Consider the following 20,230-nt stretch of genomic DNA (forward strand, 5'->3'; position numbering starts at 1 on the left):
TGTCAAAATCAGACTTTTTCTGGGCGTAAGGTCAAAAATGAGATTTTTGCATGTTGTTAAAATATGTGCTTTTTCCTTTTAATAGGTGGTTTGATTTTTAAAACTGGTCATTCCTGGGCAGAGTTATGCTATTTTGAAGTTCATTGTGCAAAAAGTAGAAAACAGAAAAAATGGCCTCTAATGTCACAAAACAGTCATTTCTTTAACTGATACCTTAACAAATCATCAAAAATACTATATCTAGAGTTCAAATTGGGGTTTCAAACTTTTATAGTATATTTTAGACATGTTCAGGATTACCAATATGCACAAATTTGAAAATCGAAAAAAATCACCCCTACAGCATTTTTTGGCCCTATCTCAATTTCAACCTCTGCCCAGAAGCGTCTGCTTTTGACAGAACAGGTCACATTTCTTCAAGGCAAATTACTGTTTTTCAAATTTAAAAACTACAAAACCGAACAAATCATGAAAATCGCAAATTGAAAAGTCTTGCACTAATCAATGTCTCCATTATTACTAGATAGACTTTCAGAGTTACAAGTTTGCGGTAATTTGTTCTTAGATGTAGTCTTTAGAGAAGTAAAGTTACTGTGTTGCTGATATTCATATGAGATGAAGGAAAAAAAGGCATTTTTTTCATAATTCAAAATTGTTCACATTTTAAAAAAGGTTTTCTTAGAGTAGAGCTGGAATTTTCGTTATTAAGTTACACATGCATGTGTATTTCTTTTTTTCCCCATAAAAGTTACTACACTACAAATTTACAAGTTGCTCTATCTGTCAGTGTTATTTTGTGTTTCAATTTTTTTGATTTTATTTATTACTTTGTCATTTTTCTGATTGTTAGTGGCGGACGTGTGCTGACGGTTGTAGGCACTAATCTACACACCAGCGTGACACGTCAAATTGTTGTCACCGACGGACAGGATAATCGTAAAATTGAGGTGAGAGATATCAAACAGTTTAGTCTTTGTTGAAACATTCTTTCCAATCCCCTGTCCCCATCCAGCAACCCTTTCCCCCCACTTTGTACCCATCGTGACCTTACAAACTTGTGCAATCCAGTCTCAACCTAGCTGCACTTATTAGCTCGAAACTCAACTCCTGATGATTGCTGAAATAAAAAAATAGCCAAATGTGCAGGATGTGTTTTGATGACAGCCATGAAGACAGTGTGGAAGTCGAGACCATTACAAGACCAGAAACAAGACCAGATACAAGACACAGGGCACGAACAATGACAAAGGAATGCCTTTGTTTCAGTTCATTTGAATAGCTTGTGACTTGAATTGAGACTCAAAGGTCTTGTGATGGTCTTGCAAGGTCTCAGATGCCAACAAAACTTGTTTGGTTTGATGACAATGGAATTTATGTTAAGCATGGGTTTCAGTTGATTGGCCAGTGGTGGATCCAGGCAGTGCGGAGGGGGTGCCCCCCCCCCCACCCCAATCCGCTAACCCCAACCCCAACCCCAACCTCCCGCAGCGACTGAAATTTCTCAAATGAGGCAATTTTTCACTTAATTGAGAGAGCCTTCTGCTCCCCCCCAAGAGGTAATTTTTCACTTTAGAGAGCCCCTCTGCCACGCCCCCCCCCCTGCAGTACCCTCATTGGATCTGCCCCAGCTGGCCCTTGCAAATCATGCAAATGAAAACGAATTTGATGTGGTGAAACATTCATGATGAATTTCCAAAGTTGAAATGCATTCGACTTTTGCCAACTCGCAGAGTGAATACTTCAGAATGTCACTGTTGTGTTTGCCTCTGTGCTGGCCTTAAGGAGAACATTTGTTGCATTTTTTAAAATCCTGTATATTGAGAGGGAAGGGGGGGGGGGCGCAAAAGGGAGGAGCAATGTTGTTTAATTGACATTTGAAAAATGCTGGGTTTTTTTCAGGAATGTCAAGGTGAATCCGAAACAACCATGCGGTGCCCATCTCCTAACATAACAGGCTTCAACTCGGCAACGCTCATGAGCAAGGAAAACCTGACGTTTGGCTTCATCATGGACGGGTTCACCCAACTACTGACATGGTCGCAGGACAATGATGCCAACTTGGAGTATTTCCAAGATCCAGAATATTATGAATTTGAAGATGTTGAAGAGAAAGATGGAGAATCACTGGCAATCATGGTTCGTGAGGGTTCTTTGTCTGTATATTTTTTTATTATTATCATTATTTTTATTATTATTATTTATTTGGCATTAACAAACACATACAAAATAAAATTCACAAAATATTATAACAAAAATAGAGGAAAACAAAAACGAAAGCCAGAGGCATATGCTCAGAATTAAAAAAAAGTTTACCTAAAAATTGTGTCCCGAAGGCCTTCAATTCCAATCCCTCTGGCAAAATATGTGGTGTTTCCTTAATGTGCATGTTATAGTTGTGGGTATGGGGGTTGGTGGCTTTAAAGTACATGTCGAGAAAGGCATTCAGTGGCTAAAATAATGATTTGCATTGTATTGTTTTTGTTTTCTTCCTCATGTGTAATTCAGATTCAACCTATGAAGTAAAAACCTTTTCGCTCTTATGCTCGGACAACATGGTCTTGCTATATTTCAAAATTTGGGAAAATTACTACATGTACACAAATACCTGAAAAAAATAAGAGGAGCTAACGAGAAATTGAAATAATAAGAAATTGCAGCGGTCAGTGGAGCAAAAGTCCTGACAAAATGTTTGCATAAATATAAAGGAAATACAGAGAAAAAGATAATACCTTTTATCCTCAAGTAAACTTGAATCCCCGATCCTGATTGGTCGATCCATGGCAACAAGCGGTGCTACATGTAACCATGTAGCACGGCCACGGTCCATACCGCACTCTGCGTATTGTGCTATTCTAAGATGCGTGCCCCATTCCGTACAACATGCACATGTAATAGAATAACCGCTGAAAGGTTCGTGCACTGCGTGCGTGTTCAATCATTGAAGTTCGTCAAGTTTGCTTGAAGATAAATTCGTTATCACGCTTGCGCTCGTGGAACACGGAAAATGTAGTGCGTCTGTGTCCCACATACCGTGAGGCCGAAGCAGACACACTACATTATTCCGTGTTCCACTCGCGCTCGCGGGATAACTACAGTCGACTCTCGTTAGTACAAATTCTGTTAATACAAAATTCTGGTTATAACAAACATAAAGCCTTGCTGGTCCTGACTGTGCATCTATGTACACAATGAATGGGACTGATGTTCCTCTTAATACAAAATTCTGATATTACAAACAATTTAGCTAGGGCCGAACGAGTTTGTATTAACGAGACTTGACCGTAATAGTATGTGGATGTTATATGGGTATCAGGCTGATTCTGTCAGTTTTGCCCACATTTATTGCTAGAGAGATATAATCCTTCCTTAAACCAGAGTGAAAACGATTTACCTATTCATCCCTCTTACAGGGAGAGCGGATTGATAGCGCAATCACAGCTGATGAACTCAAAGTATGGATTGGAACCGAGAGGTGTCCTGTCATCGTGTTAGCTGAAATACTCGTGCGGTGTACATTGCCTGAGGACCAACCCAAAGCAGGTAACTTCTTGGGAGGAGACGTAGTTGGAAATCTACCTGAGGTGTGGGTAAGTAATACAAAAAATAGTTATTCATTACATGGAACATGTGCACACATGTAGAGCAATGTAATCTGAACATATTCACAGAATTTAATTATTTCAAGGGAATGTACCACATTAACTTTTGCTGCAATTTTCAGTAATAAATGGATTTGGAGGATAAGTGTGTTATAGCAAATATTGTTCCACTGACTTTTTTCACGTTTTGGGTTCGTAGATGCTGGAAAAATCAAGAAAACCAATCATATTCTTGTAGTCTGGTTCCCTGACCTCACTTAAGATAAAACAGAGCAATTTATGGACTTTGCAGGCTTGTACAAGATAAAACGGAGCAATTTATGGACTTTGCAGGCTTGTACAATTGTAAAGAAAATGCAGACGAACTAAATATGAAAAATAAGGAGCACTTTTTGAAAAAAAGCCAGTTTTCTCCAACGCTGGTCGGCCGACCAGCGTTGGAAAAATACAATTTTTCTTGAAAATGTCAGCCCACCAGGAGCCACAACTTTACAGGATGCTTCAGACTGTCATTCCTAACAATCCAGTAAGATATTTCGTGATAATTTGATCATTTCATTTTTTGATGTTTGCAAATGTTGTATCTTGCCTTTAAGTTGCTAGTTGACACACTGTTGCCACAGCAAACTGTACTGTCCATGTGTTGTATATGGGGAAATGCTTCCGTGGTGGCCCGCCTCATATAATGGCGCGCAGTGCAGTGACCCTAAGGTCAATTTGTTAACAAATTTGGCATCAAAATGTATGCCAGACTTGAAGCTAGTAAGTTATGAAGGCTCACTGCAAGAAACACGCGTTAAATATAATCTGTTGAAAATTTCCACCAAACTTTAGGCCAAAAAAAAAAAAAGTCGGTCTCTGGGCAGCGCGCGTGTCGATTTTAATCATGCACGTCAATTTTTTTTTCCCAGAATGTTCCGCGGCAGCTCCAACAACGCCCTCTATTGCCGCACCTGCTCAATTTTTTTTACCAAAGAGCACAAAGGAATGGGAAATTGCACCACGGCAAATGATCCAGAGCACCAAGGCAAATTATGGAGGACACCAATGTACATGAGGACACCAAAAAAGCAAAATAGTACCCCACCTTGTCTGTACAATCCAACCTGGAAGAAAAAAAAAAAAAGCCGCGTCCCTGCGTCAATTCCGGAACTTTGGTCTGACCAGAGACTAATTTTTTTTGTTGGCCTTACATCAAGTTTCACTGCATAGATTATGATGTATTTTTTTCGGATTGTTTTGGATTTGTGTTTTTGTTTCAATTTTCAGGTGGAACATAGTAATCTGCAGGTGCGAATTGGTGAAATTCGGTATCCCGCTTCTAACCCGGTTCCCATTGTTGTAGCGTCAATCAGTGGAGCGGTCCTGGTGTGCATTCTCTTTGTTGTGATATGTTTCGGAGCTCAGGTGTATGGAGCTAAACGAGAGGCCAAGCTGATCGTGGAAGACATGAGAGCTTTAGAAGCAGATCTGGCTGATGAGGTCAAGGCAGGTATGTACTTGGGTCTATTCGGGAAAATCGCAATGTAGTGCGCCACCAAGAGTTTGCTATAGAGAGTCCATTTTTCAATTTACCATGTTTACGGTCGACAAAACATGCCCCTTTTGAGCGAGTGTTAGAAGACAACTTGAGCTAATATGTTATAAATTGGGGCATAGCGTTTAGCCGCCTTACAAAAACAACCATATTGATCAAAAGAACAGAAAAGGGAAAACAGATCCCCGAATCATACACTTACGAAACTACTGACTGGAAAAACTAACAATTTCAAATGTCCCGCGCTGCGAATTTGTCAACTATCTCCCACAATGCACTGGGACAAATTAACTCGTTCAGCCGCCTTACAAAAAAACATATTGATCAAAAGAACAGAAAAGGGAAAACAGATCCCTGAATCTTACACTCACGAAACCACTGATCGGAAAAACTAACAATTTCAAATGTCCTGCTCTGCGAATTTGTCAACTATCTCCCACAATGCACTGGGACAAATTAACTCTCCGTGGCAAACTCTGGGTGGCCCACTGCAGTGTGAGTCACCCGAATTGTGCACAGTCAAATTGTGTATAGTCAAGTGAAATCGATTGTGAATGCTTTTCACTATATCCTAACAAACCGTTGCGCAAACCATTTTTGCAAATGTGAATTTTTTGGCACTTCTTTGGTTTTTGTCTTGCAGCCTTTGCTGAGCTTCAGACCGACATGACCGATCTGACCAGCGACTTGGAAGGGATCGGCATGCCCTTTGTCAGTCATCGCGACTATGCCACCAACATGCTGTTCATTGGCCAGGAGATGAAACCAAGTACTACGGATGAAGAGGTACGCAAAGAAAATTTCTCTATAATGTTTCTTGTTTAGTTGATTTGTAGTGGATAGGATTGGTTATATAGCTACTTTCCATAGATACATGTGGTACTGCTAGCTTTGGCTAAGTAATTCAGACGCTGTCTCACTGTGTAGGAGGAGTTAACTGTTCATAATTTGCGGGTGGCGTAGGTGGCTAGTGCGTAGAGCGCTCGTCTCTCACCACTGTTGCTCTGGTTCGATTCCCGGCGAGGACCATCTGTGAGTAGAGTTGTGCGTTGGTTCTCTCCTGTGCCACAAGGTTTTTATCTTGGCCCTCCGGTTTTCCTCTTTCCGAAAAAAAAATCAAACACTTTGGATCTCTGGCTGTGGTCCGTGGTCATATATGGGTCGTATGGCTGGCTACCAAAGGCGCCTTTACATGCTAGCGGCTTGACCAAGTTGTAGCCGCGTCCTTCGCAATTCGGCTTCTTAGCTGCGAGTGAGGCTGATTAGCCTCCCAAATTATTATCAATTATTGAATATAAATATTCCTGGGAAACTTTTCCTTGTATTCCTCAGAAACAATCAAGTAAAAGCCCTTTCTAACAGCAGATGAAAAGGAATTGCTTTCATACTTGCAATGTTCTTGAATTTTATCTTTAAAGTAGAGCATCAGTAACGGAATTTGTTTTATTTCATTTTGGTGTTTAAGAGTGGATGGTGCCAGATTTGAGAAGTTTGTACAAAGGCAAGTAGCAAAATAAGGGTACTGCTGCCTTGAAGACTGAAGTGTAATTAATGTAAATAAACAAGAACTGAATCAGAAAGTTCCCGTTTCCTGCTTTCTCTAGTACCCCAATGAGGAAGTGGAGAGGGCCATGATCAAGTTCTCTCAGCTGCTAAGCAACAAGAACTTCCTCCTGCTCTTCATCCAGACACTGGATGCAGAAAGCAGCTCCAAGTTGTCCATCCGAGAAAAGTAAGACGACTTAATGTTCCTTCCAAATTCGTATTTCATATGCCCTTTGCAACCACCTTCTGGGTTGAAGGTTGTAATACACGTTTGGGCCGTCTTTAACATTTCTGTGATTGATTTTTATTTCAGGCAGTCCATTGCATCTCTGCTGACTGTCATCATGATTCTTGAGAATAAACTGGTCTACATGACTGAGTAAGTGACTTCTGGCAATGTCAGAAATTATGGTGACTTTTCAAAAAGAAGCCTGACTCATTATACCACAAGTCTGCAAACTATTTGATACACATATGTGTCAATATCGATAATATTAGGGTAGCACCATGTGACAAATCTCTTTTGTGAGTTTATGAGATTCTGAAAAGAATCGGGGGGAAACTGTCTGTTTCGGACGGTATGCTCTGCCCGTCGTCAGAGTCCGACGCGTTCAGTTTCCCCAGTTCTTTTCAGAACCTCACCAACTCACAAAAGAGATTCGTCAGATGACGCTACTGTAATCTGTACCTATTGCTATTTTCACCATGCAAACCTTCAAATCTTGCATGTGTCAAACTGATGATACTCTCCATGCAGTATTTTTAGTTTTTGTATTTCACTTCAAGTACCCAAGATGTTTCAGTAATTTTGTCTTTCAATAATGTCGGATTTTTAATAAAATTGCAATTTTTCTCTGCTTTGTAGCATCATGATAACACTGATGACCCAGTTGATTGAGAACGCTGCAGATTCCAACCGCACCCGCCAGCTGTTCTGCCGGTGAGAAAGTCTCTTCTCAATTTCAATTTATAGAATTTACAACTTTGATAATCTGATGTTCATTTCTGATAAAAGAATAAACTCTAATGTTGGGCCCACGCTTGTACTTCTACAGAACAGAGAGTATTCTGGAGAAGCTGTTGTCAAACTGGGTTGCTCTTTGTCTATATGATCAGCTAAAGGTAAGACTTCAATATCAAATCTCTTCTAAAGATATAACTAATTCCACTGTCTTTTTTTTAGCAACTCATGGTTGCAGTTTCACCTCCAAGCTTACTCACAGTACATATTTTGAAATGCCATCCCAAAATTCTGTACATCTGTGGACATTTGTGACCGGCTCCAAAAGAAAAGGGTATATGTCACAAAAAAAGTATTGAGTTATATACATAGTTGGAAAGCCCACAATGTCAGCTTTCATTTGGTATATAATAGAGCTCCATAGCCCCTCCTGTTCTGGAGATATGACGTATTTGCATATTAATTACTTCCTTGGAGTTCAAATAAAACAACTGATAAAACAGGCTTTGAAATAGCTGGCTTTGTTGTAGAACAACAGAACGATGCACACAAAATGGTTGCTTTTTCCACTTTGTTCATCAAAATCAACATTTCTGCGAGTGAAAGTTGGAACTGCACGACTTAAAGATGTCATTCATGACTGAAAATGAAAATCAACATTTTCACCCTCTCAATGTTGAGTGGGCCATCACACAATAATTCTCAGCGCGACTTACTCTGTTTTGTGGAGCTGGTCACATTTGCTCCTTTTGTGCTGAAATTTTCTTTATCCATTACAATTGCAAATTGTCTTCCACCAGTTTTGCATAACAGAAACCAATATCGTGTTATCCTGGATATTAGGCTGATTGACTATAAGATTCTCTTTTCTATTTTCTTGGTCCAGAATCACACAGCCTATCCCCTGTTTGTGCTGTACCGAGCCATCAAGTATCGCAGTGAGCATGGTCCCATCGATCTTATCACCGGCCGCTCTCGTTTCTCCTTGAACTACGACAAACTTCTTCAAGAGGATGTGAAATACAGCCCAATCGTGAGTCCTTTTTTTTTCTGGAATTCTCTTCAAACTGATGCACCAAATAACACTCATGACTGTTTGCAGGTGTTGTCGTGATCATTTCCTTCACATTAAAGTGGTTACTTCAGTTTTGGAGAAAAAAAACCTTTGTTTTCCACGATGCGTCCTCCATTTTCACCAATTCATCCTCCATTTTAAGCAATCCGTCATCATTTAGCCTTGCCATAATTGAGAAATTATCTAAAAATCAGCTGCCTTTTCATGGTTGGTATTTTTCAAATTATTTGGGCAGGGTCAGTTTTGTAAAATATTTGTTGTAAATTACTTTCACAAGAAAGGATATTTTTCCCAGGCCTGATGTCCCTGATAAGCAATAGATTCTAACTTTCTGATAATTTTCTTTCTTTAGACTCTTGTTGTTCTCATCGATGAGAAGATGCATGTCACCAAAGAAGTCAAGGTGCTAGACGTGGACACCATCTCCCAAGTCAAGGAGAAGATCTTAGATGTGGTCTATGGCAACCAGCCTTACTCCAGTAGGCCTAGCGCCAACGAAGTCAGCCTTGGTATGTTAAAAATTTATGTCCAAAATGAAACCTGGCATGTGGGATAATTACGGAAAATGAAATGTCATGTTTTGCTACACATTATGGTCTTGTGTTCTCAAGCAGGATATTTTATCACAATTGTTTTTCTTTTCTCTGGAGTATAGGCATATGTATCGTTTTTTTTGTATAAATGTTACTAATAACCCTCCTATGCAAACATACATTCTGTGTTAAGTTGTCCTTTCAGTCAAAATCAATCATGTGACTGTTTTTAACAGTTTTAAGAGCTCCCACCCTACATAATTTAAAGCAGGATTGACTGGCTGTGACTGCTTGGGTCACTTGACGCAGCTGTGCTTTGACTGTAGGTGATTGATGAGATAGCTGTGCCTACAAGTTGCCTGCTTTTGTCTGTTGTCTGTCAGAATGCTTGTTTAAAATACGATCTTACTAGCCTACAGGTGTAAAAGGCATGACAGGGGAAGTTGATGGAAATTTTTGACTGTTTGTGACTGTTTTAACAGTAGGAGGGTAAAACCATACATTTTTCATGTTAGTAATACACCCTTTTTCTCCCGTGGATCAACCCAGAGTGGCGCCAAGGAAAGAGTGGTAAACTTATTCTTACCGATGAGGACACGAGACCATTGACGGACAAATGGCGCCGAGTCAACACGCTCCAAGTCTTCTGTGTAAGTATTGCCCCAGGACACTGATTGCCTTTGTGAGACTCGTTTACACTTCTCAATTGAAAAATGGAAAGAAAAGGCAAAAATGCCAAAGAAGTCTGTGCCCTGGAGTAGGGCTGTGCATCGGACCCAGGTTCCTGAGTACCCGACTGTCAATGTAAGCAACTAGTTCCAGATTATGGAATCGAGTACCCCTTAAACAACCTTTAGAAATTATACTCAGTAACTTCGCAGAAAATGAAAAAGAACAGCTTTGAACGTCTCTGATAGAGAAATTTCAAAATGAAAAACAGACGATGTGGAAAACAAAATCAATTCCACGTTTACGATGATCGTGATAGTTGCAGTTTGTATCATAAAGCTAAAGAGCTCACCGTATACATTTGTAACTACATTTAAAACTTACACACTGGCGCACTAATAAGGGGTAGTATTAGCATGCAGACCTTTATGAACAATCCGAACAGCAACTTCCGAGATTTTCATTTTGAAGGTTGGGTTTACCGGTTACCCGGGTACCAGTATTTTTTCTAGAGGGTACCCACTTCCTGTACTGCCCTTAAATACACACCCCTACCCTGGAGCTTCAACCGTAGAATTGTCAAGTAGTCTGAGAGTCTGTTCTTTGGTTTAAACTGATCGACTGCTATTTTGCCCTGTCTATTACCCGCAGGTTAGAGACAATGATTTGGTTGCCCTGGTGGAGAAACAAGATGTGCCAAATGCCCGATTCTCAGACTCAATCCTCACAGCACAGGGAGCGTCCTACAGTAAGAACTTTTTGTTATAACAATTTCAAAGATTACCCTATAAAGGCAGCTATTTCCTTGTTCCGTCTTGTGGCAGTGTTTAGGGAATAATTCACAGTTTAAAGTATGAAAAATCCATCATTTTCATTTTGATAGCAAAACAGATTCTTTTTAGGAAAATTTTAAAGTTCACAATTTATTACACCGAGAATGAAGAATACTGACTCATAAGCAAAATGGAATTTTTTTTATTTTTTTTTTATTGCCCTTGCCCTTTAGTTTTGAATGCCATAAATACTTGAATGTTTGCCAACTGCACACACGCACATGATGTTCGCCTGGAAACTAAATTCCATATTTGTCCCTACGCATTAACTTCTTTTGTCGCGTTTCGTGGGAAAGTCTGGCTTCGCTCCCAATACAATACCACAGAGGTCAAAAGGTCAACCAAAATCAATCACAATACTGCCTGCCCTGATGGTATTGCAATTGCTGACAATAGCACAAGGAAGTACATAGAGAAAATAATACTGCATCGTGGCATGCATTTCAGTCTGCTATTTACACACTACGAATGGGGGATTTTCCCTGTGAATATTTAAATAAAAAAAGGAATTTTTTTTTCAGATTGGGGGAAAGTTCACCGTGCCTTAACCATTGTTATTACCAGTGTGCCTTACCATTTAAAAGCCATTGAATAGAAGACAAATATTTAAAGAAGGAAAAGAACTGAAAAATCAGGGGTACAAGTGATTGATTGCCTCCACAAAAATAAAATAAGGAAAACAAGTAGAAGAAAACAACTTGTAAAATGTAAAAATTAGATTGTAAATACATGTATAGAGAAAAAAATGACTGAAAATATGTACAGGGGTAGAAGTAATTTATTACCTCAAAAAAAACCCCCAAAAAACAGATTAGCTGGAGTAGTAATAAATAGCATGTGTGCCCCCCCCCCTCCTAAGTTTTTTCTTCCATTCATATGGACCTTATTCAAGTGGAAGCCATATAGGATCGTGTTCCCTGAATCCATTTTATAAATTGTAAGCAGTTGAATAGGATGGTGCCAGACTATTTCATGATTGGAGTGCGTTCCAAGCCTCACTTTTAATTTTTTTTTAAAATGTGGCTTAAAACATCGGGGTATGTTTAATCGCAGATTTTAAATTATTCATCAGAGCAGACTGGTATAAAATTTGTAATGAACTGTTATTTCATTGCTTTCATTTCCACTCGTAAGTTCCAAAAATCAAGAGTTTACCTCGGTTTCAATTTAATATGGCCGACATGTGAACAAAGTCTGTTCTTCCATTTCTCGTATGAACATTTGCGTTATGATTGTTTTTATGGGTGTGTGGCATTAACAAGAATGTATACCCATGATACTTAAGCTATTGGTCTTGGGTTCACATCCCACCCATGTATAAAAGCTTAAGTTTCCTTCTCGCTGGCTCTTTGGCACCACAAAGCATGCACATGTATCAGAACATTTTTTTTAATGTTCTTTTATTTATAAAACAACCATAGCTGTTAACTAAAACATTCAAGGTTCCACTGAAAACAGGGTACATTCAAACATAAGGGGCCATCCATGAAGAACATACGCACAAAATGTCGTCTTTTTAGATCTCCCTGTATGCATGGCATATGCAGTAGTTCCAATCCAATTGATACAGTTAAGAAAGTTAATGGTACATGTACACTGTAAGTTTCTGGTGTACAAAGCATTATGCTTTAAGTGTTTTTAAAATTTTTTATTAAGTAATGTTGCAGTCTCTGAAGTTTAATGACCTCTATAAGTGGCACTGTGGTAAAGTATTATAAAAAAAATTAGATGCGGGTATTAAATATGAGAAAGTACATTAATGTCATGACAATTATTAAAACCAAATTATTGCTTTGTGTATGCATGCATTGGACCCCCCTCCCTTGCACGCATGGTGTATGCAGTATTAAAAACTCTCCCCCCTTCATATGTACGTGCTTTATAGATGGCCCCTTGATAGCCATAGCAAGGCTCAATTTCAAGAAAGTTTTAGGGCTTTATTATTTCACTTATTTTTCATAACAGTAAATTGGGCAGCTGTTGTATTTTATATTACTGGACAAACATTATTTTGAAAGAGTAGTGTCAGATCAAAAGAGCAAATATCATGAAAAATCTTCAAGTTGCTCCACCTATGTAGAAGAAGTTTGTCTTAATTCTTTATTTACTCTCTCCCATCATCAGTGAATGTAGCCTTTGATGATGAGAAGAGCAAGCACAGAAAGAGCACCAAGAAGGGCTACACGGCCGCTGAGGTGGAGGCTCAAGAAGGAATCATGGACTGGCATCTTGTAAGGAATTATCCAAGAAACTCCTTTATACTCCTCAAAATAGAGAAGAGTGGCTCAGTTTATTGTCTGCTATATGCAGCCTTGATGTTCAGATTTGGCAATTGGAAGTCAATAGGAACATGACCACAAAATTATTATGGTGCTCTGAAAATTAGCCATAAGAAATCAGGGAATCATTGACTTTAATAAATGTAGTACAAATGTAGTTAGGGAGGGGGGGGGGGGAAGCAACATGACCTGTAAAGGTTGAAGGGGGGTTGATTGTCATTAGGGAAGGGACACAGGGAAATGAATATGACTAGCACCACAGAAGCATCTAGAAATTCAATCGCATCATAAAAATAATCGTCTTAAAACAAGTTTGCATCCCCTTTCCTACAAAGGATTCATGGCCTAACAGAAAGAAAGCAAAGATAACAAAGAGTACCCTGTAGTGTTATATGAGGTCTTAACTTCCCCTTTTTAAAATTAGGTGATTAGTCAGCCTCTTCCAACAAATCCTGGGAGGTGTACCATTGTCTCTTTTTCTCCCCCCCCCCCCCCCTCCACGAACCAAAAACAATCTGCTTCTGGATCCACCAGCGTAGCAGTTGAGAGTCGGCCTAACTTTCCCCTTATGCTTCACAGGTTACTTGTGTAGTGACTCAGTAGTCCCAAGAGACTTTAGAAGAAACTGTTTAAGAAGGGTTGTCCATGTTATTGAATTGACAGTCGCAGGAGGAGGAGGAGTGGTCTACGGAAGAGGAAGGACAGAGGCGGAGAAAACGAGGAGGTTGCATCTCACTGGATGCTGTCACCTTCAGGAATAAGGTTTCTCGTCACAGGATCAAAGAGATCTCGTTCCCTAGACTTCTCTCCACGAAGGTAAACCTCGCAACGCAAAACTTGTAAATCATGTTTAACAACAGCAACAACCTTCAGAAACTAACAGTTTGAAGAAAGTACTGTGTAGTGGCTATAATTATACAAAGTTTGCTGTCACAGTTTCTACATTCCCTTACAATATGGTTGACAACTAAAATACATGTAAAAAAAAAAAATTGCGTCGAGGACAAGTAAATCTTATATTTGGTTTTGCCCTTCGCCAAGGCATTTTTATAAACTTTGTGTATTCAGTTTGTCCATACCCCTGTCTTAAAGAGTTGGATATTAAGAACATCAAAAAGGGGTGAACATTTTGGACAATTCTTTTACAAAAATGGGTAGTTTTATGTGTGCACATAGGTTTTCAAAGCATTGTTATAATCATTTCCTTTCCCTTACATGTATAATTTAACCTGGGGGAGGGAGAAACAACTTCTTGCGAAGTGTCTTGCCCATGGACACTTGCACAGCCATGCTGCAGACTTGACTCAAACCAGTAATCTATGGCATTCACCGAGAAAAAAGACTGAATAATCTTCGTTTCAAGGCCCTCTTTCAAATGGAATCCTCATGACAATTAACTTTCAATTAACTTTCGTCCCCATTGACTTTGAACGTTTTTTATGTTGGCAGCAAAACAAATTCTGTCATGATGTGTTTCCTAAATTCAGGCTCAGGCTAGGTAGTTGGTTATGGCTGTCAATAATACAAGCCTCTGTGGGTAGTGGCTTCAGCTACACCCATAGGTGCATGTGTAATTACAAGCCGTAGCCCAGTAATACGGACATGGCTTTTGTAGACGAACTAAAAATATCCACTGCATTTTGTTACATTTTGGTGAAACACAGGGCATCGTGCAGGATTATGTGGACAGCATGTTCCAGGCGATACTGTCAGCGAAGAGCGCCCCCAAGGCCATCAAGTACCTGTTTGATTTCTTTGACAGTCAAGCCTACCGACATGACTTGTCCACCGCGGATCCTGACCTGGTCCACATCTGGAAGAGCAACATGTAAGTGACCTGTTTGTAAATTGGCTCAAATTTTGTGAAGACCGTCTTTCCTTTTGGCCAGTTTTCGATTTTTGGTTTTTTTCCCTTGGAAGTTTTTATTGCCCTTCTTTCTTGTTACTTTTGACACCCTTACAAAAAATGCGTTTTGCTTATTTATTTTAGCATCAGATAAGTACACACCAATGAACTCGCCAACATTAAGCAGATGAGTCATGAGTTAGAAGTGGCCCAATTTGCGCATTTATAATGTATTTCTGTCTTAAACCTAGCATATATGGAACTTTTTCTGTCGGAAAACTAAAAATAGAAAAGATGTCAGTTTTTTTTAATTTATTTAAAAATATGATTTCCTTCCTAAATTTGTTTGAATTTGGAAAATCATTAAAATGGAATTTTTAAGCAGCCCACAGACAATTGGAAATGTTGATCACATTCAAATTAGTTCTGGTATTTTGGTCGCAGTCTGCCACTGCGTTTCTGGGCAAACGCCATCAAGCACCCAGACTACATCTTTGACATCCGCCCATCTCGCACTGTGGAGGCCAGCCTGGATGTCATCGCACAGTTGTTCCATGATGCGCACGATACCAAGACCCACAAACTTGGCCGGGTACGTCAAATTGAAAGACAAACCCTCGAGCTTATTCTGTATCGTTCTCGTCACACGTACAGCTAGAGTAGAACACTTCAAGTGGGTTTATGAATCGTGCAGTCATAAATAAATTGCGATGACTAAGTGTCTTCGAGCACGTTTTGGTTCTAACGCAATGGAACGGGGCATAGTGGACACCTTGTTTAACAAGAGTTTTGAGAATTTGCAATACATTACTATAATCAGGGCTTTACAACACGAATACGTCCTAATATTACGTTATAATGTTTGGAAGATAACTGGACAACCAAAGGCACAGTTACATTTTTATTTTTTTGTAAAATTGTCCCACAAGCTTCATTAAAAGCAGATTCTATCTATTTTTCATTAAAAGCAGAATCTATCTGGAATTTTCAAATGACAAAACTTTCCCAATCCAACAAATTGTCCGTCACAGGAAACCTCCATCAACAAGTTATTGTATGGCAAAGAGAAGACAGCGTACCGCAATAAGGTCGTCTCCTTCTTCGAAGAAGTTGAGCAGTTGCCTCCGGTTCCCACCCAAGAACTGAACAAGGAGCTGTACAAAGCATGCGAGGTAAAACTCATTTACAAGCAAGACACAGATTCAGCTGGGAGTTGTTTTCCACTTATTTTAGTCTGCAACATTTAGCTAAGGAATCACTGTAACAAGTTCCCGGAATAAACACACGACCCTTGAAACAGGATTTCAAACTTTAAATGGACAGCACCTTTTTTTCAACAATAAGTGTCAGTTTAACATCGCTAGGACATCCTTGAGACCACTTCATGGATAAAAATTAAAAGATGAATGCCTAACTTCTCCGATCGTGTTCCTAAACTCTATTAAATGAATCTTGTTCAAAAGAGATCTAATTGATAAAATTACAGTTTAAGTTTAGTATCAAGTCACTACAAATGTATTAAACATGAATAAATTTGGTTGTACTTTTTTCCCCAGAACTTCTCTGGCTTGTTCAGTAAGCTGAGTACTCTGGATCAACTCTGGAAAATTGTGCGACGGTTCAAGCAGAAGGTGGGATATACAGATTTTCCTTCTTTATACTAAGAATGACAAGATTAAGGAAATTATTTCTATCACATTTAATGAACAGCACAAACAGTATTCAAAGGCATTCAATTTTGATTTGATTAACTAGACACAATGATATTGCCTTATTATGATAAGTTTGCTGGGATTTTATTTTGTAGTTCTAATGGATTTGATTTGCCAGTGCCAAAAAAATGAGTTTTGCTTGATGTTTGCAAGACTTGACTCCTAAGTCATGAATCCTTTCTACTGTCTTTTCATAGCTTCTGGATGAAATCGAGGACAACGAGCGATGCAAGGATGAGAATCTGGATGGATTGTTGGAGGAGATTGACAACATTCTGTCTGAAGAGTCTGATGTTGCTGAAGAATGTGTCTAAGATGCTGACAGTTTGGCGACGGACTAATCATGAATGTCAGAAAACAAGCTCAGTCCAAATGTTGTGGTTTACAAATAAGTACACTTGAATAAAGAAGAATTAAGAATTTATGCAAATTTGAAATCGATGGTTTTAAATTTTTTTGGGGTGGGAGGGGGAATGTGGCTGCATTATTTTGAGCAAATATTGTACAGTATTAAGGGTTTTTTTCCCGACTAACTGCATGGGAACCGACACAGTTTAATGCAAATAAAGAAGTGTTGCATAGGAACTCTGAAATCATTTATCACACAGAAAATGTAGATTTGTTTGGTATGTTTACATTGCCTATGAAACAAGTACAACCAGCGTTTTACAAGCATTTATTTGCAAGCATTCATTTATGTGTTGCTTGTTCACGTCATCATCTTATCAGAGGTCCCAATTTTGTGGTGCTTATTAGCCAAAAATGGTTAAACCCATAACTTCAATCGTCAGAAAACCAGTATCATACAGAACACATGGCTTTTAGCTGGCAAATGTTTTTTACTTAGCAACTTTTTATGTTCAAGAAATGTTTGTGCCAATTATGTACCTGCAGTAATTTTATGCTGAAAGAAATTGATTGTCTTGATGAGATGATTTTATTTTACGCAGACATATGTATGGTCATATGAAGTTATGTTATTTCACGTAAAATTGTCACAAGTACTTGTTTAATGCTTTCAGCTGACAAATGGTTTTTATTTAGCAACTTTTTTTTATGTTCAAGAAATGTTTGTGCCAATGATCTGGCAACAGTAATTATATGCTTTAAGAAATTGATTGATTTGATAAGATGATTTTATTTTACACAGATATGTTTAAATAAAGTTATGTTATTTTTCGTAAAATGACTACAAGTACTTGTTTAATGCTGGTATATTATGGATGCTTGCCTTGGTGCTTAAAATGTATATATTTGCAAAATTGTAAAGCCATTAGATTTTATTGTGTTAAGACAGATTTCTTTTTATATTCTGTTTCAACTATTTTTGATAAACTGAAATTTGAAATGATCACAGAGCACATCGAAATTTAACCTTGAATTATTTTCCAGCTTATTAACAAAATGTATAAAAGGCTGTTTTATAATATGTATCTACTAAAGGTATCGTACATTTCATTTTTAAATTTTTTTAATTCTATCAAGATTACAAATTAAATCCATGGAACTTTGTACAAAATCTTTTGAAAACGTACGTGCGAAATGTTTATGCCATAAATGCGAAATGTTTATACGCAATTATTGCTTATAAACTATTTTTGCATCAAGATATTGTACGGCGTGTATCTGTACTCCGAGTATATTTTTAAACAGATATAGTTTTATCGCATGCATCTATTATATTGCTATTGTGAATGGAGTCACGTAAATTTATATTTGGAATCTGGAAACAGGATTTAAATGTATATATTTGAAATAGAAAGATGTGTGTCGGATATAATCCAAATTTGGTGACGGAATTATGACCTTAAACTTTAAGCACCTAAATTTTATACGATTCCTTTTTTTCTACCTACATATGCTTTATTTTTGTAATACACAGAATACATGGTTTTGTATGTTCAGAATTTGAATAGTACTTTAATGAAAATCCAGCTTCGGCCATTTGCCAATTATATAACAATGTGTAAGTTGTTTACACAGATACAATTAATGATTGATGATATTACATTTAATGTAAGTGCTTTACTTCTTATGGTAATTTACACATTTGTCTTGTTTAGAGTAGATAACTTAATACTCTACAGAGAATGCAATTTTCTTTATGCGCAGAAAGAATACCAGATGCTATTTAAGCACAAAAAGAAAATACCATCTGCTTCAGTATTAGGAGTACAAGGATTACACACATGCACGCAAGCACTCTCAAATTTGTATCCTTGTGGAGACAATGTGGGTAAAATAACACGCAAAGGATGCTTAAAATGTTTGGTTTGCCCTCGGTCGTTCGGTGGTTTATGACATCACAGGGTTCATGGTCTGTAGTACTGCAGTTGTTATCGTAACCTTTGGTTGTTGACTGTTACAGGTAACGGGATATGTACGCGATGGATATTTTCAGTTACAATGCGCCGACTCAAATTGGAAATGCAATAAATGAATTGGAGTACATATGTCGAAACATGAGATAGATGTTTTTTGCCATTGAATTATTATAATTTGTTTTTTAAGACAAAGGTCAGAACTCGGATAAGTAGGCTCTACTCAGGGTGAGCTACAGACCAAATCGGGCTGAAAATTTTATTTGAAGTACATGTATCAACAAAAATTGTGTATGTTTGTCAAGGTTTTGTAATTAATACGCCCACACTGCATTAGAGGCCTCGGCTAGTTCAGGAGAGGTTGGGAGATATGTTTGAAAACAAAAGCAGCAATGGATAACGATATTCGGTATCGAAACCATCAAATTGAAACACTTTGGGATCGATTTTCACCACGCCTGTACTCGACCAATCAGCTTCTACGCGTGTTTTTGTCATCAACAAGTCACGCGATTTAGACATTCAACCTCGTTCTCTCTAGTAGAAAAATCCATTGGCAACTCATAATCATGCCCACCGCCATATTCAAGGACACTGATGACCTCTGTTTTTGGTTTAGCTCTCATTGATTCTCTTTGATCCGTGACCTGGTTCAGTACTTCCGCGTGCTTGGGACAGGTTCGCACGGAATGCTTCTGTACAGCGCGTCCCAAAATACCCGCAATTTGTTTTTGCGAGGCTCTATCGTCGGCACAGAAACACGTACCGCCATTATTTGTATACCATTTTAAAGCTTGGAATCTTAACTTTATCCCTGGCGAGCATTGGTTTGATATTTAAAAGAGTTTGATAATTAATAAAGGCATGTCGAAAACAAGCTCAACCGATTTCAAGGAAAATCGATGATGCTGTACATCAAATGTAAACTCGAGTCACACTTTGAGCGCGATTTTTGAATAGGTACGTACTTGCACGTGAATTTCAAAAGTGACTCAGAATAACAAAGAACAATATTGTTAATTTGAAAAACAGAAAGTAAAAGGCAACGAGATTGTCACATCATGAACATGATGAAGCATTTACACATTAGAACAAATGCGCATGACTGATTTTCCTTTAAATCGGTTGAGTTTGTTTGTGACATGCCTTTATGTGAACACGAATAATTTCAAAATCCTTTTGGAAATCAAACCATTACTTACCAGGGATAGCGTTAAGATTCCAAGCTTCAAAATGGTATGAAAAATAATGGCGGTAGAGCCTCGCAAAAATGTTGCGAGTATTTTTGGACGCGCTGTATTGATCGACTTACAATGCTTT

General features: G+C 38.4%; 1 protein-coding gene across 1 annotated transcript in view; it reads left to right on the forward strand.

The window, feature by feature from the left end:
- Window positions 1-19,055, forward strand: part of LOC119732444 (plexin-B-like) — a 31,766-nt gene extending 12,711 nt beyond the window's left edge. Inside the window, exons 16-35 of the mRNA XM_038205968.1 lie at window positions 851-947; window positions 1,900-2,136; window positions 3,411-3,587; window positions 4,869-5,091; window positions 5,780-5,922; window positions 6,741-6,868; window positions 6,995-7,060; window positions 7,547-7,621; window positions 7,737-7,803; window positions 8,529-8,675; window positions 9,070-9,226; window positions 9,800-9,900; window positions 10,571-10,667; window positions 12,877-12,983; window positions 13,695-13,847; window positions 14,696-14,859; window positions 15,322-15,469; window positions 15,909-16,049; window positions 16,434-16,508; window positions 16,787-19,055. Coding sequence (XP_038061896.1) covers window positions 851-947; window positions 1,900-2,136; window positions 3,411-3,587; window positions 4,869-5,091; window positions 5,780-5,922; window positions 6,741-6,868; window positions 6,995-7,060; window positions 7,547-7,621; window positions 7,737-7,803; window positions 8,529-8,675; window positions 9,070-9,226; window positions 9,800-9,900; window positions 10,571-10,667; window positions 12,877-12,983; window positions 13,695-13,847; window positions 14,696-14,859; window positions 15,322-15,469; window positions 15,909-16,049; window positions 16,434-16,508; window positions 16,787-16,903 — 2,620 coding nt within the window. The 3' untranslated portion in view covers window positions 16,904-19,055. The remainder of the gene's footprint in view (window positions 1-850; window positions 948-1,899; window positions 2,137-3,410; window positions 3,588-4,868; window positions 5,092-5,779; window positions 5,923-6,740; window positions 6,869-6,994; window positions 7,061-7,546; window positions 7,622-7,736; window positions 7,804-8,528; window positions 8,676-9,069; window positions 9,227-9,799; window positions 9,901-10,570; window positions 10,668-12,876; window positions 12,984-13,694; window positions 13,848-14,695; window positions 14,860-15,321; window positions 15,470-15,908; window positions 16,050-16,433; window positions 16,509-16,786) is intronic.
- Window positions 19,056-20,230: the final 1,175 nt, after the last annotated feature.

This window comes from Patiria miniata, unplaced genomic scaffold (assembly GCF_015706575.1).
Source record: "Patiria miniata isolate m_02_andy unplaced genomic scaffold, ASM1570657v1 HiC_scaffold_24, whole genome shotgun sequence".
Lineage (NCBI taxonomy): Eukaryota > Metazoa > Echinodermata > Asteroidea > Valvatida > Asterinidae > Patiria > Patiria miniata.